This window comes from Astatotilapia calliptera, chromosome 15 (genome assembly GCF_900246225.1).
Source record: "Astatotilapia calliptera chromosome 15, fAstCal1.2, whole genome shotgun sequence".
In the NCBI taxonomy this organism is placed as follows: Eukaryota; Metazoa; Chordata; class Actinopteri; order Cichliformes; family Cichlidae; genus Astatotilapia; species Astatotilapia calliptera.
The window spans coordinates 25,387,761-25,410,196 of record NC_039316.1 but is presented as its reverse complement, the minus strand read 5'-3'; the positions used below and the strand labels follow the sequence as shown (position 1 = coordinate 25,410,196).

The 22,436-nt window shown below is 40.6% G+C and overlaps 1 protein-coding gene across 2 annotated transcripts in view; it reads right to left on the bottom strand.

The window, feature by feature from the left end:
- Nucleotides 1-280: 280 nt before the first annotated feature.
- The window catches only part of adgrg6 (adhesion G protein-coupled receptor G6), a 102,633-nt gene continuing 80,477 nt past the window's right edge, over nt 281-22,436 (bottom strand). For both annotated transcript variants that reach the window (XM_026143647.1, XM_026143648.1), the window contains 7 exons: nt 21,268-21,536; nt 20,551-20,635; nt 19,846-19,996; nt 19,454-19,586; nt 19,155-19,256; nt 17,474-17,626; nt 281-3,843 (listed from right to left, as the gene is read on the bottom strand). In XM_026143647.1, the coding sequence (XP_025999432.1) occupies nt 3,632-3,843; nt 17,474-17,626; nt 19,155-19,256; nt 19,454-19,586; nt 19,846-19,996; nt 20,551-20,635; nt 21,268-21,536 (1,105 nt within the window). In that variant the 3' untranslated portion in view covers nt 281-3,631. The remainder of the gene's footprint in view (nt 3,844-17,473; nt 17,627-19,154; nt 19,257-19,453; nt 19,587-19,845; nt 19,997-20,550; nt 20,636-21,267; nt 21,537-22,436) is intronic.

The window sequence follows — 22,436 nt, the reverse complement described above, 5'->3', positions numbered from 1 at the left end:
CCTCAGATAGGTCCCCATGTTCATCTTCTATGGTTTTCCCTTCCAGTAAGTTTAATTTGTGGTTAACCGGACACAGGAAAACATTTACAAAATAAATAGCATACAACACAATAAACACTGCTCAAAAGATGCTCAAAGCAATGGAACAGAATAGCACACATATTTGTTTTTTGTTTTTTTTTTTTCAAAAAAGGCTTCTATTGGAACAGAATGGTGCTTTTTCCCCACTTTGACAGAATTCATGAAATTTTATGGTGGTGACAAAAAACCATCATAAAACTGTTTGACTGATTGTCTTTTATTAATGCAACACCAAGAATGCTCCAGTGCTAATTGTGTAAATGGGAGTTAAAGTGCTGCCGGGCAAAGAAAGGTCTACTACTACGATGTCACTCACACACAAGTTATATTTTTCTAAATGTAACAGTGAACTTTTCAAATTTCATTACAAATTAACTACTAACTGAGCCTCTTACAGCTTTAAATACTGATACAATGTTACTACTTTATATATATATTTAACACGTGGTCTAATGTGCAGAGTGTATGTTTCTATTAAATTTGATTGATAAAATAAAGAAAAAAGATTACGTTTGATTGTTTGGTGGCAAATTGGATAACATTTCATGTGCAAGTCGTTAACCCTCTCATCAGCCACAACCCAGTCGCCAATCGGAATATTTTATTTCTGTTCTTCTTAAATTGTCTTCCCAGACAATAATGATTCCAACTGATATCAAAAGCTATTTACACTGCTTCCAGAAAATCGGAATAAAGGAACAGGGTTAGGATGACCACCTGTGATGGTTTAGGTCTCAGGGGCCTTAAAACATGGGAATTAGTTATTTTTAATTTGGTAGTAATTAAAAGTGAGTTTATCCAGCGGATTTGAAAGCGCAGTTTTGGTCTAACAGCAATGAGGAATTACATTTTCAACATTTTTAATTTAATAAAATATTGTATAAACTGCAGCCAGTTAAAAATGTCAATGCAGTGTGGCATACCTAGACTGACGATGTTGTCCATGATACAAACACAGTCAAACAATGAATATCACACTTGATCACTGCATGGTGGCTGCATGTGTGCCATGGAGTTTCTTTTTATATCTCTTTATTATACAAAGGAATTCTTATCAGGATTTAAAGTCTAAGGAAGGGAAGGAAGTGCTGACTTTCATGGCTTTACAAATTAAACCATATGTAAAAATGCTGCTTTACCTGTGTAGAAGGTGATGAAACAACATTAATATGAAACTGATATTGACTTTTTTACATTTTGAGAAATAAGTGTAGATTATTTTGCTAACTCGGTTGATTCTCTTAAAAAGAAAAAATGATACTGATGATTAAATTCATGGATCAGTTCAGCTGAATTACGAGAACAAAAATATCCTCTGTCACTGCTCCTGTTCCCTCTCGTTTTTCATGCTGATATATTTAAATCTCCTCCGCTTTAGATATTTGCCACCACATGAAAGGACTAGGATGGAATTCCTCTTGCACTTCCAGGACCGCTGGGTAATCTACAGACTTGGCTGTCATCAGGTTTCTCTTAAAAATATGTTCCTTCTAAAAGGAGGTCTGCAAAATACTTGTAGTAATTTGAATATCGGATATAAAAAGACACACTGATGCTGAGTTGTATTGTCTAAACCACAACATCGGCAGACTTAGCATTTTTGCTGGGATCTGGGTAAACTTATCCATAAGTCCTTTAGGCTATAATATTGTCATTCTAGCAGTTGTATTACCTTAAAAAAAACTATCACAAAATTCTGAATAAGAGCAGATATTAGAACAAGAGTAAGAAAACAAACCTCCAAATGTGAACAGTAAAGAATTTACCACTATGATTGCTAAACTCTGGCTGACATGCACAAGAAAGCTTCAACATCTTTTATCCAATAAACCACCAAACATGTGGGAAATATTACAGTAATTATATATGAGCACAACATTTTCAAAAATGGAGTCTGAAAATCAAAATATGTGTTGATAAACTCAAGCATTCCATCAATAGACATACCAAGTTTTGTTCATGATAATAATATTTTTAATAAATGTAAATATGTTAAATGAGTATTTGAAAACACCTTGATCAATCGGCCTTTCCTGGTGGAGATTATATTCTGTTCAATTCTCTTTTTGTGTGTGTCCATCCTATTTCTGCCCCTTTGGTCATCACAACTTAAAGCATGTATATAAAGCATAAAGTATGTACAGTTGCAGTGACCCTTTGAGGACCTTACAAAGGCATGAATAAAATCAACCATCCAGACAGATTTTCACAATAAAAATAAGGCACATAGAATACATAGATCTATATTTACAGAGGGTATGGCTCCACACACACGTGCACAAATGGACAGTTTTAATAAACATCACAGTATTAAAAAGATGCCAAACCTAAGAGTCTAGTTTTTTCTTTGATAACATCCTTTTTTTTTTTTTTCATTTTTTTGTCTTTCCTCACCCCTCTGATCACTCCCCCTTGCTCCTAGTTTCATCTTACATTCTGGCAGCCAAGTCGGCCAATTTTGGTAATTTGATATGATACAGTAGAATCACATCAGCGTCACTGACCACCCTGTAGCTTCTCTTATCATTCTTAATCAGAATAATTTTGTTGACTGACTTAATTCTGATGAGTTCACAGGCTGCCGTTTAAGCATATTTCATAAAAAAAGCATATTTCTTGAAAAGCCTTTTGGGACTTTTGTACAAAGGAATTTAATCACGTTATTGCATACTCTGTACTGAGGAAAAATATCCAATCAAATTAGAGTACAGTCTGACAAACCGGCCTGCTCCTTGTAAATTTAACATAAATGAGAACACATATCAATAATTTTTGCAGATTGTTGAATTAATTGTACAAAAAACTATGTGCTCCTACAGCAAAACAAACAATTCACATGATGACACACGATTTAACAAAGTTTTCAGGGACATCTCTGAGGCTGAGACAGAATCAGAACGCTTCTAAACAGTTTGTGTAGGTGTTGGGCTTGTACAGTGTTAGGGGGCTATCTCAATGAATATCAGAAGAATTAAAAAACACACTCTCTGACTAAGGCTTTTAGAGCTCTGCACTGCTTGGATGAGCTCTACAATTCAAAGCTTCTCAAACCGTTGAGGCTCTGAGAGTTTTCGAAACACAGGGACTGTCGAATGTTGGAGATTTCTGGAACGTGCAAAAGTCTCAGGGCACTGACTCAGGCTTCATTGAGTTTATAATCATGTTCTGTAATTCTCAGTCAGCCGGTACTTGCTACAACCTTTCTCTTGGAATGAGGCTGTCACACAACTTTAGAATACTTGGATACGTTTCAAAACATCAAATTTTGCTCTCACAAAGTTCGGGATCATTAGGAAGATATCCAACAGACTGAACAGTTGAATGCTGAAATCCAGAAATGTTAGACGTACTTCCAGAACACAAAAGGTTCAATAATGTTCAGCGGCATGTACAGAATAATGACTCATGTTCCAGTGCTGCGCTTCATGTATGAACCTTTAACAGAAGCCTTTCAGTGAAGCTGTGAACAGGATGTTAAGAAGTTTCTAGAACAATGTGAGCAGGTCTAGAACATATTCTAATGGGGGGCAGCAGAAGTGCTGAGGGCAATCTAAAACCTGGTGCAGTGGGTGCAGGTGTCAGGCATGATGATGTTCTTGCAGAAGTTGTCAGAGTGTGTGGAACAGTAACCTTTCACCTTGTCAATCATCTGGCTGACAGGAAGGATGGAGGACGAGGAGGAAGAGGAGTTGGGCTCCACTTCTGAGGAGGAACAGGATGAGGAGATGCACTTTGGATTGGTTTGTTTGGAGTAGTATTTAGCTACAGGGATGAAAAACACAGAGGGAAACCAGGGTGTTATGACCTAATTATGGATTCGTTCCAGTTATTAGAAGGAAATCTGATTACATTGATACTGTCATTCACGCTGAAAATGTCAATCAAATTAAACATGTTAGCACTTGTTATTTAGCCTTCATGTATTAGTATTACTTCTAGTTAAAAGCTTTACAAACAGGATACATTAATAAGGTATGTATTATGATCGGGTGGATCATTTGACTCATGTGATTGCTCATCACTTGTTTCTAAACATATGGTAAAACCAACCATTCGGACTGCACTGGTATCATGGTGAACCCTGTAAAATATAAAAACTATATAGACTAAAGGCAGAGGACGAAGAATGCTCTGAACACAAGGTAGAAAGAAAAGGAAGAGAAGACAAAGACCAAGAATGATAATCTGTTAATTAAATTCAAATAGATGTGGACAGACTACTTTCTGGGGAATGAAATTATAAAGAGTACAATCAGTCTCACTGCGATCACCATAATCAGCACAGAGATAGTGTTGTTATTTGGCATTGCCTAAACCCAGAACCTGACGTACACCTCACCAAGTACTTTTAAGCCTAAATCATAGCAAAGAGCAAATGAAAACAAACTGAAACCACAGACAAGCAGAGTGCAAAAACTGAACCCTCCAGCATGCTGCACTCTCCTGGTTGGCAGTATTTTGACTTTTAAAAACCACTGCTCTCTTCTTATGCAGACTTTGTTATTCAAGGGCCTAGTGAACTTTATAGTAACCAAAAGAATGAGATTATGAAAGAAGTGGCCACACCTTGGCCAAGGGTTGAGGAAATTAAGATGGAGCTAGAAAATGGAGCTGGTGCGTAGTCATGCTGACAGGAGCCAACAGTGCCGTAGAATGCTATAAAATTTGTTGAATAGGTTGAAAAATCAGGAAACGCCCAAGTGCAACAGCAAATCACTGCTGACATGAGAGTTTAAAACATTGTGCTAAAATACATAAATACCAAAAGTTATTCAAGACCTTCAAGACTTTACTGTGTCCGCTGTTTCAGCCCGCACCACATCATCCAGGGCAACACGGTGAGCACATGCAGAGAGTCCACTTAGATCTCTCTGGGCTGCACAAAGACCTGGTGCTAACTTTGATTTTGTAGTTACGTTTACATTGTACCACTTTTCATTTCATCTTCTGCCTTCAGCCTTTTGCAGTACCAAGTACTCAGCCCACAGACATTTAATACTGTACTTCTTGCAGCACTCATACGATGCAATATCAAAATGCGATCTGCAAAAACTTGGAAAGCTTGAAGAAATGTAGAAACTTGGCAGTTGTTAAAACCTTAAAATATACAAGCAGAATTCCTTAGTCCAAGAAAAAATTAAGGATTTACATAAGTACAGCATATTTTAAATCAACTTACCAAGAAAATAAAACACAGCAGTGGGAGTGAGGTCAAAATGTCCAGGAGAAACACAACATATTTTTCTACAGTCATGTGCAATAATATCTGACCCTACCTGTGAAAACGATCCATGTACCACACTCATGATTGCCCTGAGCCAAAAGTATCTACATTCAGCATGATATTTGTGAAAACAATATCTCTTATTTGTCTTTAGACTGTTTTGGAACTCATAAAATGACATAAAATATGTTAAGTCAAACATGTTCTTGCTCAGACGTGACAGTTACATGAAAGTTGTTCATGGTCTAATTTAAACACTGCTCAGAACAGCTGAAGGTTGTCCTACACAGAGTGACAAGGAGGACTGCAAGAGTGAGGCATAATAGGTCTACGGTACAAAGATGGTGATATGAACACTGGCCAGACTTAAGCCAGGACCAACTCTGTTTATTCAACAGGAACTGAAAGAAATGCCAGAGTACAGCTCCCTCGTAGAACACATAGGTAGTGCCAACCACTACATAACCTGAGATCTTTGCTGCTTTATTTAACCATGAGTGAAATTCTCAAGATTAACAATCTTTTCTGTGCTTCTCTCAGCAGAGTTTATCACAAGTCTGGATGGGAAAACACAGTCAATAAGTTCTGATCATCTCACGGTGCTATGATGAACTCGACTTAGAGCAGATTATTTACCTGTCTTGCCAAATGTCGTCTGGTTTTTGTCTGGTTTTCTGTTTTGTTTTTCTCCATCTTTCTTTTCTTATTTGCTCAAAAACCTGCTTTTTCAAGGATTTTATGAGCCAGCAGAAAATATAACCGGGATACTCTGGGTCGTATCACATGGGGTCGAAATTTCATGTTGCACTCGATGCTGAGATCGTAACTCAAAATGTGTAGAAAGGGAACGGTGACAGTATGCGGTATATAATTTTGACCTAACCGCTGTTATCATGGTTTTAGCTGAAGATGTGTTTAAATCATAGGTGATGGGACTCATATAAAAAGATGTGCTGTACATTACACACGTCGTCTTCACCTTTTTTCACTCACTGCTTTATGTGTTTACACAACATATGTTGTTTAATTATTAGTTATTATTCATCTTATTCATCTTCCACAGGGTGTCTCTGTCTTCCTCACCTGCCACCAATCGTGGCGGATAACTTGGCTCTGCTAGAGGTTTTATTCCTGTTAAAAGGGAGTTCTTCCTTACCACTATTCCCAAGTGGTTGCTTATACAAGGTCATCAAAACTGCATAATTTGGATATGTGCTTGGATATAATTTGTGGCCTCTCTGTGCTCCGGTTTTCTCCCTTATCTTTCTCTTCAGGCTCCAGATCAGTCGCAGCAGATGGTTGCCCAATTCTGGTTCTGCCAGAGGCCTTTTCCAGTTTAATGGGGGTTATTCCTCCCCACCACTATGTCCTTGCTCACAGGAGATCGTCTGATTGTTATGGTTCTTTTGCTAACATTGTAGGGTCTTTACTTCCATAATATAAAGCACTTTGAAACTAGAGCAATATAAATAAAACTGAATCAAAGGTTTCCCAAACATAACAAGCTGAGAAGAGTCGTTGGGGTTGACCCTCACTGGAGGGATTTCAAATCTTGTCTGACCTGAGACTGTCTCAAGATCCTCCAGGGGGAAAATTGGAGGAAACAATGCTGGGGACAACAACGACTGGAATGTACTTCTAAGTCTGCTACCAGATAATCTACTGACTCCGAACATGATGAACGATCAAAGAAAATGGGCACAAGAGGAAAAATGAAATATGAAAGTGTTAATATGCTTTGTCCGTGACCCTGAATTTAAGAACCAACCCTCTTATAACCTAACATACAGCTACCAGCAACAATGCAAGCTCCAGAAAGTTCACAAGTCCCAAATGTTGATGGGATTTTGTGAACTGCATGTTTGTTTTAGGTTAGAATTAGGGCTAACCGGGGAGCAAGTTAAACATCAAAATTAGACCGAGAAGAATAGAAGTCCAAACACTAGTGTCAATGCTCTTAATGTGAGAATGTCTGGAAAATGTTCATTCAGTTACAAAAAGTGTCTTCATCAAACCTTCAGGGGTTTCCTTTTGTTCCTCATTCAGTCCAGGAAGACTTCTTAGAAGTTAACGATGCTCTGGGGCTCTTTACAGGTGTGGCAGTTTGAGACAATAATTTTGTCTACTTGTTAAAAATGTCATCCTGAATTCTGGATTTATGGTATAGATATACCAGCAGTCTTCACAGTTTCACATTTTATGGAACATTCTTGTGGACAATGGGCCAAAGCAATCGACTTAAATGTATGCTCTTTGAGCCAAATCAAACACATGCATATGTCTGTGCGCTGACCTCCTGGTCTGATATTGTAAAGCAGGGAATATTTGAGATTGCATCTAAATCACGCTGTTCAAACAAAGAAGCTCCTTCTCTATCGCTGCCTGATTAAACAAAGCATGGATTGATTGATTGTGTTGTCTTACTACACATTCAGCGATTATTCCCAACATCTCTTCCAACTGTTGTCCCTTTGCAACACAAAAAGCTTCAAGGTCAAGCAATGATTTCCTGCTGGCGTGGACTGCAGTCACGACTTCCTTTCACTGTGCATTATGACAGCGCTGATTATGCCGCTGGCCTTACGCGGTCATGTTGCAGCTGGTCCTATTCATTCATTTTGACTTTTAAAATGCCCCATGATGTCACACTGAGATGTTTTGTTTTCTTTCTGCATCTCCTCTGACACATGGACAACATTTTTACGGGGAATACTGTTTTATTTTTTTTTAATCCCTCAATTGTACACCAGAGTACACTTTGAGACAGAGACAGAAACTGTGAGGGGTGTTAGAGCTGAGCTGGTGTCATAGAAAAGGCGTTTGGGAATAGCAGGTCGGTCCCTGGTCATGATCTGCCTGCTCTGTGATGGAGAGATGCTCCGACCTCAAACATCTGGAAATGATACAAGGATAGATTGACACTGTGAAGACGCTGAGGAACTGTGAAGCAACCTCGTAGGAAACACAAAGAGAGAATTCCTCCTTCAGCGCAGATGACTTAATAACACGCTGTCCATTTCCACCGCAGGCCACGATCTGAATGAGAATGCTTACCATCCTCCTCTAAGGTACAAATAAAAATGCATTTTCTTTAGTACATGCTTTTATGTTAGAGTAAAGCAATTAGACAAACAAGTCTGTTTGCGCAGGCCTAAAGCATTCCACACAATAAAGCTGCGCTGATGAATGTTATGTGAAACACAGATGATCTGATAGTATCACATGTTAAAGTTTACACTTATGCAGTCGAACCCACACAGATTTTATCGTCCGATCTTTCCCGCAGCACGGGGTCGCAGCAGGCTGTTAAGTTTAAATGTCGCTCCAGGTCACGTGTAAAGGCAAAAGTCCTGTGTGTGGCTGTTGTAGCACAGTTCACCCCCTGCTTCTGCTGCCTCCAAGTGGCAACGCAAACAAATAAAAAAGCTAATGCAGCTCATCATGTAGCACTGTGGACGCAGCTTTTTGTCTTTAAAGACTTTTAAATAATCCACAGGGAGAATGTATGTATGCAAGCTTTGACTCAAACCAGGAGAGTTGAACAGTTTTAATTAATTTTCTTTGACTAATATTCTTGAGCACGTGTGATGGTTGGCCTGGGACTCCGACTAAAGACAGAAGGTGTCTGACCTCTTGCTGTGAGGACTATACTATGAGACTCCAGATTAACTTTACTGAGAAGATCAGTCACTGAATCTCTTTCTTCTTTGAATTCTGTTCATCATCTGCCTGATTTCCTTAACTGTGTTTTTACCTCATCCATCAACCCTGGTGTCCAAATGACACACTTGCAAATAAAAATGGCTCCTAACAAGACAGAATATTTCAGGGTTTCACTTTTTGGACAAAGCTTGAAGAAATTAACCAGACAACAACCAGATCACTTGGCAATGATTCTCCTTCTACTTAGACTCTGTCCTGAGCTCTATTGGTGCTTAGAAGTAAAAGACAGAGCGAGATACTGGAATGACATGCACAGCCAACACTGTGCAGCAAATCAGGCCTCATCTAGAGAGATGACAACAAGCAGCAACAAAGCTCTGATCTGAAGGCAAATGGCAAATGTCTTCATGTGTATTCGAGTGTCAGTAGAACTCAGACATCCCATACTGTCTTTGCTGATTAGACCTCACGATGTGGCTCAGGCAACACACGAGACAGTACAAAGTAAAAATGAGCAAGCTGGGCATGACCATGTGGACAGTTTTGTGGTGTCCGGCCAGGATTTGTGTGTTTTCTTGCACTATTAGTTTGGCCAAACGCTGACACAAAACCAGTCAATATCACCGCCCTGTCTGACAATCTGAAACTGGCACAATCAGCAACTTCTTTAAATCAAAGAGTAAAAATTATTTTTGGATAAGCTTTTGACTAAAATATTTATTTTATTGTGGTGTCCAACACATTTTATGTTTTCATCTGCACTCCATTATCTTTTTGTTGGCCTCCATTTTCCTTCCTCACTTTAGAACTTTTTGTTCTTTACTGCAAATACTGTTAAAGAAGTGATTGTTGACTAAGAACCGACTCAAACTGTGTCCCCTTACTCTGTCAGCATGTCTGTGCTTGATAACAAAGGTGTAATCCAGTTTCACCTGAAAAGGTACCCCTGGAGAGAACCTCGGGAAGGGCGACGGGTCAAAGAAGCTGATACACGCATAAACATTTTAAAAATAGACAATCAGTGAAAAGTCCTCGAACTATGCGAGATCTGCAGTTCTTCAGTGGCTTGGACCTGGCTGAGACATTCTGACAATTTCTGTACACAACACTGCCAATAAAATGAAAAAGACAGTGGTTGGAAAGTATTTTCTGTTTTGCTTGGAGGCGAACCAAGTGTTGCATCCAAAGCTGTCCATGATTCGCCTGACGTGCTCATCTGAGTTTTAATCTCTGCACCACGTCTCACCGTATCCCAACTTTGTGGACTCACATGGTGCAGGCAGGACACAGTGGAGGTTTCCTATCAGTCAAATCTGACTGGAAACAGTAACAGATGCTTCACAAGCACCTCGGTTAATGGAGGATGTATGTATCATTCAGTAGTTCCATATGTTAGGTCTGGCTGAGCTACACAGCGATATCAGTGAGGCTATGAGGAAGGACGTGGGGTTTCAATTTGGCCTTCGCAAGATACCAGGCTGCCTACCTGGAAAAAGGAAAAGCAGCCTTCAAAGTAAATACTGGGCTTTAGTGCAGCAGGCAAAAGATGACGTGTCTGAGCTCTAATCTTAGTTCCAACTTGACAATAGATTTCAGATACAGGGTGACATAAGGTTACACATCAACCCACATTAAATCTGACAAAAGAGCTAAAACAAAAACCCTTAATCAACATTCCAGTAAAATTAGTCTCAAACACCAATCTGAGGGGAACCCAAAATCAACCGAGAGCTGTTCAGATGTCTGCAGATAAATACTTTTATAAAGGTTTTTAAAAATGGGAACAGAAAAGCAAAAAAGGTCATTTGGACCCTCAAAAGACAAGGATATCTGACACAGAGTGGTTTTTCTTTCCTTCTTAAAACTAAACTTTGTGCATATAAAAGAGTCAAAGCCAGCATTATAAAGATGTCTGAGACTTAAACATATTACAGTGTTTTGTCCCCATTTGGATGCAAACGTCTGGACGAGCACAGCGATGGCACAGCTGTGGAACACACTGAACATGTTCCCATTTGCATCCTTTACACTTTATGCAGCTTATCAGTAACATGCCACTCACTGCTGCAGTCATCAATGAGGACCAAAGTCACTTCAATGATTCTCTAAATCCCACTGCCAGCACTCTCACTGCATGACAAAAGACATCTTCCTTCAGCATAGATGCTCATTACTTTTGGCTAAAGTAAGCATGCACTAGCTAGCATAACTCCTGGAGTTATGCTAGCTAGTGCATGCTTACCATCCCAACAAAAGCTTGTGTTTTTAGAGAAAACACAAGCTTTTGTTGGGATGGTATTGGTTCCTCACAGGCTTTGAGGGTTTGTTTGTAGATTTGGGACTGACATCTTGCTGTTGGTTGGTTTTAATTTCATCAAGTGAGTCACAAGAAGAGAATTGTAGTGAATATATACAGTCAAGCCCATAATTATTCATACCCCTGGCAAATTTTAACTTAAAGGTACTTTTATGCAAACAGCAAGTGTTTTTTGACAGGAAATGACACAGGAGTCTCCCAAAAGATAATAAGACGATGTACAAGAGGCATCATTGTGTGAAAGAAAAAAAATTTCTCAGCTTTTATTTACATTTCAGCAAAAAGTGCCATGTCCAGAATTATTCATACCCTTCACAAACTGTCATAGTCTCTGGGAAAATCAAAAGTTCTATACCATTCCGAATAGTCGAAGCTGGTCTAAAGCATCCTAATTACCCTAATTAATTGGGAACAGCTGTTTTAATCAACTCAACAGGTAAAAAACAGCAGCTCTCTGCAGTTGGTTTGTGGACAGTCATGGCTAAGACAGAGGAGCTCAGTGAGGACCTGCAGCTACACATTGTAGCTGCTCACAAGTCAGGAAAGGGCTACAAGACCATATCTAAATGTTTTCAAGTTCCAGTGGCTACAGTGTGAAGTATTATTAAAAAACACAACATGTTTTGCACTGTGGAAAATCTCAAAGGACGTGGTCAGAAGCCAAAAGTGACACCTGTGTTGGCCAGGAGGATAGTGAGAGAGGTGAAAAAGAATCCAAGGATCATCACCAAGGCCATCCTGGTAAATCTGGGCTCTGCTGGTGGCAATGTCTCAAGGCAGACAGTCCAACGGATACTGCACACTGCTGGGTTCCACGGATGCAGACCAAGGAGGACGCCACTTCTCCAGAAAAGGCACACAAAAGCTCGCTTGGCCTTTGGAAATGCTCATCTGGACAAAGAAGAAGACTTCTAGTCTTCTGTGTTATGGTCAGATGAAACAAAAATGGAATTGTTTTGTCACAATGATGTTTCCTTCATTTGGCGTAAAAAAACGAGAAGCCTTTAACCCAAAGAACACCATCCCCAATTTCAAACATGGTGGTGGGAACCTAATGCTTTGGGGATGTTTTTCAGCCAGTGGACCAGGGAACCTAATCAAAGTAAATGGCACCATGAAAAAAAGAGCAATACATGAAGATTCTCAACAGAGCCAGAGTCCTGACTTGAATCCAGCTGAGAATCTGTGGAGGGAGCTAAAGATCAGGGTGATGGCAAGAAGACCCTCCAGCCTGAAGGATTTGGAGCTCACTGCTAAAGACGAGTGGGCAAAAATGCCTGTGTAGACGTGCAAAAAAGCTGGTCTGCAATTAGCGTTTGATTGCTAGCCAATAAAGGCTTATGTATTGATTACTGAGAAGGGTATGAATAATTCTGGACATGAAACCTTTTGCTCAAATTTTTTTCCCACAATGATTCCTCTTGTACATCGTCTTATTATCTTTTGGGAAACACCTTTGTCATTTCTGGTCAAAAAACCCCTTGCTGGTTGAATAAAAATAACTTTAGGTCAAAATATGCCAGGGGTATGAATAATTATGGGCTAGCATAATAATTATGGTCATAGTAATGAAACTCCCATTAGCTGGTGCTCAGCCGAGCTGTTCAAGGACATGGTTCACTGTGTTTTTCCAGTACTGTAAAGGAGAGACAGTGAAATATATATCAGGGGGTCCACACACCCACAGGTTTGATGGCTTTAAACTTTGAAACACTGCCACTCCAAATGATTTCATCCTCTGTCGTGACAAATGTCTAATAACCGTTTTTTCTCTTACTGGAAGATAATAAAATACTGACTGCAGCACAGCATGATGGAGTGTGATGGGGCCACTACATCTCATTACACTGTCAGCTGTGATTATATAGTCAAGCATCAAGATAAGATGGGTGTGGGAGTCATGAACCGATTATCTTGGTGGAACACCATGCTCATTTTGGGTCTGCTTTAGTCCCACATGTTCAGTTTTGCTTATTATTCTATTTTGAAATAATTGATTTATTTGTCCTGGGCTTGGTTTGAATCCAGAACAGGGTCCAAATTTTTCACTAGTGTAGACTACTGTGCACGATGACAGTATTTTCCAATATTTTCCAAGCGGTTTAAGGGATGATCTAATCGTGCAGGGACGCAATGAGACATATCGATGAAGGTCATAAATAAAAGGATTGGCAGCGTGCTGGATGGAAGGTTGGACTTGGCGTTTGACTCATAGGTCTGTAGCTTGCAAAGCATTTATGCAATAATGTGGTGAAGTGTGTAAGGGAATGTGTATATGAGATTTCAACCACACGTGTGTGTGTGACCATCACAGAGTGAGAGAAATATCCTGTTTGGAGCTTCCATGTGCATCAGTTCCTGTGGGTCAAACACACCAAGACAGATCACTACGCTGACACAAATGGAGCAGCATGATCCCCAAAGTACGTGTCAGGTCCCCAAAGTAAAGCACACAACCTGAACAGGAACCATGAGGCAACAGCTAAGGCAACATTCAGCATCATTCAGCATCATTCATGAGTGGATTCCCCAAAGCGTCTTCCATGAAAGATATTTGTTGACTGTCTGAAAGATGTTCCAGAAAGCACTTTTCCCTGAACAACAGTAACCTTTAAAGTGGCTCCATTCACTCTTCAGCTCCTGACTACTGGGGTTTAAATCATCAGCTCTGTTCTGCACACAGATTCAGCACGGACGGTTCTGAGTTCACCGCACGAGTCAGCAGTGAACTCCATGCAGACAACGTTGTTCTCCTGCTCGTTTTAGTAAGAAAAAGTCTCAGAGCCTCAGCTTTTTAAAACATGTTGCTGGCATTAAAGGGAAAAACTTCTTTTCATTCTTTCCATTAAGGCTCTGCGTGTTCTTCAGTTCCACACAGTCCCAGCTGTCTGTGGAGAGGAGGCTGGGAACGCTGGGAATGAAAGTAAGAGTACTAATTGAGCTCAGAGTGAATGTGGCCAGTTTGAAGGAGAAACTCTGACATCACAGCTTTGGCGAAAACCTCCAAACTCCCAAAGAGACTAAAGATCTGTCCTCACCTGTTCTCTCAGCTCACCTGGAGATATAATGCAGCGGCTGAGACACTTTACCTGTTCAACTTTACCCTTGCCATTCGGGCTGACTCTGACTGACACAATGGCCGCACAGGGAGTACGCTGTGCTCGAGAGAAGGGGAAGTCCAGATTTCAGGACTGCCAAATCAGCCCAGAGAACAGTGAGATCTATAAAGCGGTCAAAACGAACCAGATTTTTTTTAATGTTAGTGGGAACAAAACAACATGTTGTGAAATTTGTTACAGACAAATTACTTCTCCTGTGGTTTTAAGATTGCTTTGGGTCTTTTTGTTTCACATGGAAACACAGTAAATTACTTAAAGATGGATTCAGTCCATAACACTAAACACATCATGTACACAGAGTTAAACTACAGCTGGAATTACATTAGTCATTCCTTTTGGCTGTCGCAGATCATGTGAGAGTGAAAAGTGAAAGGACATGTCCAACTGAAAAGTTTCCTAATCTTCTGACTGGCAGAGGGAGGGGGGGCACAGAGGGAGCATAAAATCAAACCTGTTGAGCATGCACGTTAGCATTTAAAGCTGCAATTGTGTAACATTAGAAAAAGGTGAACCAAGAAATTGGAAACTGAAAGCTTCCTCCTGCAAATCTCCTCTCTTTCCCCTCACTGTCCAAAGCTCCTCCTCCCCCACTCTCATAGGTTAGAGTCCTTTACTTAATCCTTACTTAATCTTAGTATCTGCGATGGACTTGCAGTTATTTTCATTCTGGAAATTCAGAAACAGGCGTGGCTCGCGTGTCGTGGAATGAACTGAGTTTTTGACGACATCAATAACATCAAGGCTTATGGATCTATCTGAAGTGGCCAACATAAAAAGTTTATTCATGTCACCTTTAGCCTCAAATAATCTTAAATGCAATGCCAGTAGCAAACGCAATATAAAGTTACTCCAAATGGCCAATATAGCTATTATAGCTGATATGTGGCAAGCTGACAGGGGTTAGCCTAGAACTGTAAACCACAGTCAAACAATAACATTAGAAATAACTTGATGAACTTGATGAACCTCGCTGTTTAACATTATTGTACGCTCACATGAGTTAAGTCATCAGAGTCGGGCAGCCAAAACGTTACGCTTCTCTTGGATTTAACAAAGACGGCCAAGTGTTTCCATATTGCACCATCTTGCACACACCGATTTTTTTTTAGACACAACCAGTATAACCAGTATAACCAGACCCCGTCCATCTACTCAAACTAACCTGGAGTTAACCTGGAATCAATACATCATTCACTGCACCGAAGCCCATGTTAACCATCTAGGATAATTAGTTAAAAAACAAACATTAGATTTTCCACTTTTAAGAGTAAAAAAAACTGGTGACTGTAGTTTCTGTGACTCCTCTTGTAATTATATTACTGCAATTTCAAATATCGAGCTTGTTCTTTGGGTTAATTTTGTGTTAATTTGTGCTAATCTGTGGGTTATACTCAACTGTGGTTGTTCACAGTCTCTGTCACAGCTTAAATATATAAAGAAGTAATAGCTTTAATATCCTTAGAAAACACATTCGAGTTCTGCCTGCTGGAACGTGCTTATTCTACTCCATGGATGAGTGTCAGAGCCTTCCACAAATGGTTTGGGGATATTATACAATTGTGCCTAAAGTAATTAAACTAAACTGTAGGAAGTGTTGCACCTCTCTGATTTTGAGAGCAGATGTTTAATGTGATCACAATCAGTAAGAGAGAGAGAGAGAGAGAGAGAGAGAGGTTCAGTCTCTTTGGGAGTCAGTCGCATCGTGTAATGTTGGGACTCAAACAGAGTGTTTGACATCCTCAACATTTGGTGTTAATTTAATGAGCAAACACAAGAAATCACATCAGTTACTCACTCTAATGTGAACCACAGAGTTAGCCTGGTGTTACTGTGCTCTTATTACAAATTCGCACAAATCCAAAATCATTAAACACATTGCAGATGTCGGCTCGGAAGCAGCCCGACACGGCGCGCTTGTTTCTGCACCCCGAGGCACCCTGAGGCCAAAATATGAATGAGTGGATTGAGTTTGAGCTCTCACTTATAACAGAGTATCTCAGGGGTGGGGAACAAGGGACGTGTATGACATCATGGCAACCAAACAATCACAGCACAATCACAGTGGCTGCTTTCCCAAAATGTCTGCTAGTGAAACCTTTGAACGTTTTCCTCTTTTGGATTAAAGACACCAAATTAAACATCATCTAGAATTTGGATTTCCAGATTAATTTTAGAGCAGAAGCATTTTGGGAAACCCAGATCAGATCACATGATGCTGGAAGCAGGAGCACAACCCTCTAATCGGCTTAGGCTTTACCTCCACTGGTCCTCCATTCTTGTTACTGGCTGGAATAGCTGTCTACACAGCAAACACAGAGGCACACACATCAACATCACGTACCAGGAGATATTACACAGGCTTTCATGGTAACAGTGACAAACCTGCAACAATCACGGAAAAAAGGAACTGATCTTCAAGTGGAGTCAAGTTTGCATGCAGATGGGTTTAACTGGCACTTAAAGTCTTTCCTTCAAACCGAGTCACTGAACAACTATTATGGATCATCCCGTTCATTAAATAGTGAAAGTGATTTAAAGATGTTCTAATTTATTCAAGGAGAAAGGTGGATTAATAACAGAGATTGTTACTGAGCAGGACGTTATAATATATAACTATGATGGAATCAAACAGGCCTTTTTGCTTCGGGGTTGTGATAAGCTACACTAACTTCCACAGTAGGGGGTGATTCAAGTTCCTTTCATCTTCATATTCAGGACAGAAAACACTGGAGTCTGCATGCAAACTTGTTTACTACATAGTAGTGCTGCGCAGCATAAGGGGAACATTTGGTCCACGCACTCATGCCTGCCATAGGCTACATGCTAACATATACAAGTGTTATTAAAGCAGTAAAGCTCTGAGGCATAGTATGTGCAGCGGTGTTTTCACAAAGAGCAATGGACTTCAGACAAGCTGTCTAAACAGGGTGGTGGTTTTCTTTTCAGACTAACTCACGCTGGATGTTTCTCCTCTCTTTGCTTCCATGTCCTCTCGGTCTCACAGTCTCCTCTAAGTAATTACTGTATGAGAGCGTTTGTGCTGCGAGGGCCTTTCTGAGCGGGTCTCACCTGTGTTACTATGTCGTTTGAACGGGTTGAGCGTCGCTTTAGCTTTGGAGGTCCAGTTGGCGGTGGTGGAGCCAAAGGAGCTGGAGGACAGAGACTTGCCCAGGTTGTCTGAGCTCACCTTCTTGGTGTTGTTGGTAGCTGTCTTACTCCAGTCTGCACGCGAGAAACAATCAATTATCTCCAGATTTTTAGAGACGATATCAGTGGGACACAATGTGTTGTAGGGTTTTTTCTTCAATGTTAATGTTCCTCACTTTTACTGAAGTTCAGTGTCAGACACAATTACTGGACCTCTCTAATAATTCTCCACATTTTTCTTCTAGAGGAACATGTACAAATTTAGATTTTGACTAAACAATTCACAGTCAACATGAACTATATCTGCACTATTTCCATTTTCAGGATTTTTGCAACTGAAGTTTAATTTGCTGAGATTAAAAATGTTCAGGATGTTTGAATAACACACATCTTGTCATTATGCATATTTAACCTTTAAACATTCCGTTTCCAGCTGTTTAGAACAATTCCCAACAACACCTGTTTAAATTCAGCTGGCCTGGAAAGAATGTGGACAGGTGGATGAAACCATTACAAATGATTCCTTCCTTTTCCAGTTAAATAATTCTCCAATGAGGGAGAAACATAATCTGTGGTTTTGATAACCCATCCAACTGTTGCCAAAACAGAGAAAAGGAAAATCCTGTCCCATCAGACTGAAGAGTTGCCAGCAGAACATAAAAAAGCAGGTCTAACTTTTACTTTCACAGCTTCTCAGGATGTTTTTAGGGAACCTGAACTGAGAGATTTTGGCTTTAACACAAACATGTATCATGAACTCATTCCAACAAGTTTAAAAAGTCATCATAATCTGGATTTTTATCAAATGAAAAATAAATTAAATAAAGCTTCGTTTTGAGTTGTTTCTTTCCAAACATGTTTTGGCTGAAACATTCAGAGATGTTTCTGTATAAGTGAATAAACGGATCTCACACATGTCCACGTGAAAGACGTGTTCACTCACTGAAAACCTTCACATGTTAAAGCGAAGCAAGGGCTGGAGCATCCATCCTCTCTCTCCTTTCATAAAAGCACTGCTGGCACTAAAGTGGAGCTCTTTGGATTTGTGAGTTCAATCACGTAAAGAGGACTTTTCAGGACACGACTGATAACAGTCAGTAAATACTGGATCTTTCGCCTGCTTAAAGTCATGAATCAGTGTCATGTCTACACATGACAGACATCTGAGGAAAGAACCTGTTTTAAAAGAAGATGAATAGTATCTGCCTCTGATGTCCGAAACAGGCAAACATCCAGCTCTCCAGGTTGTATTTCTGTGTATTTATGCATCTATTTTCTATTTTCCAAGCAAAACTTTATCTGTGGTTGGAGACTTTTGCACAGTAATTTTTTGGCATCAAGTGAAACTCAGTGATTTCTCTTAAATGAAATGGCACCCGGACAGCACATCCTGAGACTGAGCGCACCTGGAGGAGTTCCTGGGTTTATCTTTTTTATTACCTATGAAGCCGTGGCGACTTAGCTTTTATATTTTTAATAAAACGTCCTTTTATTTCTTTTTTTATGCTGCCGTGGGAACCTCTCTGGGGTCCGGCAGACAGACCTGAGAGGGGAGACGTGAACTGGCCTTGACCTGAAAAAGGCAGACAGACAGATGGGATACCTGAGTTGTCTGACAGCTTGAATCGGCCACAGCAGAGGTATCTCTTCCACTGCTTCTGCACATTTTCTTTCAGGGCGCAGTGGAAAATAAATATGAAGAGGCCTGAAAACAGACAGATAGAAACAGAATGAGTTATTCTACCACAGCAGACCTGCTGACAGGTAAAAATAACTGCTTGGGTCACTTTACAGTTATCGCCTCTGCACAAACCTGCTCTATAACCTTTTATCTTTACACATAACACAACTCAGCACACGGATTAAACATGTTCACACTATCACGCTATGCGGTCACTTCACCTTGCAGTGAGTTGAAGATGGAGAAGAGGTACATGAACGTCAGCTTGACCGGTCCCCAGGCAAAGAAAGCAAACCCCCAGGTCATTCCCAGCAGGAAGGTGAGGCTGATGGCGCTCCGTAGGTTTCGGAGAACCTGGATCATAGCAGGAGAGAATTTTAAAGCGTTAAACGTTCCCTCCTTTCCTTGTCTCCTTAGTTTACTTCCTTTTCCAGAAGCAGACATGAGAAACTGACAGAGCCTTAAGGCTGCTGACACCTGTTATGATATGGTTGTTATTATATTACAGGAATGTCAGGGTTAACTTTTAATTCAGAGAGTTATTACAACCGACAGAAAGTTTTTTTAAATCATGAAACAGTCTTAGTCCAGATCACTGGGCATGAGTACAGACCTCTTTCCGCAGCGTGCGGTTGCTGCGTTTGCCGTTGCGTCCGCAGATCTGCAGCATCACCACGACAAACATGGCCATGTTGAGCAGAAACACCAGGCAGAAGTAACCGACGCAGGTGGTGTAGAAGACGGCGTCATTGGTAATCCAGCAGCTGACAAGGAAACACACACATGCCCGTTCAAACTATTAAAGAGGGATTTAAGGTTTTTTCACACATCAGCCACTTTATTATAATGAAACTAAATCCAGCCTTAATCAATTTGAGATGCAGTAAACTAAAACGAAGTGAAAGTGCACTGGTCATCCCGTTATAGCAAACCCTGAGGACTGAGGGTTGCTTAAGGTGAGATTTTGTGCAGCTGTTCAGTTTGATCGTTTTTGCGAGTTTTGCAGGATAACAGACAGAATCAGCTGCAGGAGCTCAAGCACGTCAGCGCCATGCACACAGCAGTTTTTAACTCGAATCCTGAACAACTTGTTGTCCTTTCATCATAAACTTGGCACCGTGGAGCAGTTGTGCTAACGATGATGCCTGCATGTAACAAGGCTTTTCTTTTGTTAGCTAACTGACTGATTAAGCAACACTCTGATAAATGAGTTATTCAGTGACTTAATCAAATCCTGATTTTTCTGACAAGAAATCATCACGTCCATATTTAGTGACGTGGTTTGTAGACCTGTTATTGAGATTCTGGGCACACTTACAACTTTGACCCTCCTTTGTATTCTACTGCTTTGTATGCGTCTTTTTCCACCGCAGCGACAATCACAACCAGCACAGCAGGAAGACCTGGAACACACAAAGCACGCCGTCCGCACGTTAACGTCAGTCTCCCGGGTCTCTTATACTTGCATCACAATCACAGACTGAAATGGCATCAAACTGTTTTATCTTGTAAATTAAACCCACGTCCTCATATCAAGACAGAAAAGTATTCAACAATTATCTAACGAGGTAACGGCCTCCTTTTTTTAGTTAATTTTTTTGTGCATATCAGCGCCATTTAATCCCAAACAGCTCATAGAAATTAAAATTGCATCTCCAGTCTCAGGAGGATGATATAAATCTCAGAAGATATTTTCTCGGAGGAATGTTTGGTACGCTGGTGCACATCTGTTCAGGTTTACATGCACTTAGACCTGTCTGTAAGAGATTATTAATCATATTCAACAGGAATGATATGAAGCTGAAGCTGTGCTGTGTGTTTTTGCCCTGAGACACCCGCAGCTTCACAGAGTTCCCGACCAAATCCACCTCCAAACGAAGACTTGACTTGTGCACAACAGTAGGAGCTTCAGTAATTATTAATCATAAATTATTCTTGATGCAGAGAAATGCTAAACCATGTTGGACACTTTTACTTTATTCATGATCTTTTGTTGTCTTTGTGGGTCTGTGTGGATCATCAGTGGGCGACTCACCCCACCCCACGATGCAGAACTTCAGGATGTACCGGCGGATGTAGGTGTTAAAGACTTTGACCAGAGCGATGTACATATGGACCGATTCTAGCCCCATCCAGGTGAAGGAGGTCAGCAGAAAGTAGTGGAGAAAAATGGCCACAGCCTTACACAGCCCATCGTTTTTCATGGTGCTCAGCCAGCTGTCCAGCAGGAACACCATGTTGAGAAACAGCAGGGATGTGCTGAGGTTCATCAGGATCTTTGACGGGTAGTCACGTCGCAGTTTCCTGTAAGGACAAGAGGAGGAAAGCACAAATTTCTGCGTGGTTACATTCTGATATTGTCGAGAAATATATTTGCTGCAGTTTTTTCCGAATATTCTCATTCAAGTCAAAGCCGCATGCAGTAGCTGAGAGTTTCTCAAGTTTCTCTCTGGTTTCCTGCTCCAAATTTTTCTGTGACTTTGAAATTTATTGGTGATTCACAACATTCGAGCTGAAAGCCTTCAGAGCACCGTGAGCGTGACCCATGTGCGCTCCATTTACCCAACACAGAGCTAAAAACACACTAAATGTCTTTATTCATGCATCACTGACATCACTGATAAAAGTGATAACAGTGATGCACGCAACCCTCTGTCCTCCACACCATCCCATGCCTCCTTTTCGGAGTACAGGTGTTCACACCTGGGACAACAGGCTCTGCTGATTAGTGTCGTTTGCACTCATGTAAACCTGGGAAAGATGACGGTTTGGGTTTAAACAGATTCTGTATAAACAGCCTGCACTTTGAACAGTGATGCTTGGCTCTGGGATTTAAATGCGAAGCCAAGAGAAACAAAGGAGTGGCATTTATATCACACTGTTTTAGTCCTTCTGTCTCTGCAAAGTGCTTTTACAAGCTTAATGCAGCTTTTTAAGAGCTGAAAGAGAGCGATCCATGCTGCTTTTACTGCAAACCCAGAGGTCACAGCACTGGAGCCAAAGGACATGTCGTGCACATCTGTGAGACACCATCAGCTCCGACAGAGCAGCGGTGTTTCACACTCTGGGAGGAACAACTCAAGGAAACTACAGATGATGGAAATCTAGACTGTCTTCCAACACTTTGTGTAGTTCTGCTTTAACAGACTGACTCGCTTTTGTCACCAAAAAACAATGACATCATTGATGGAAAACACGGATGAG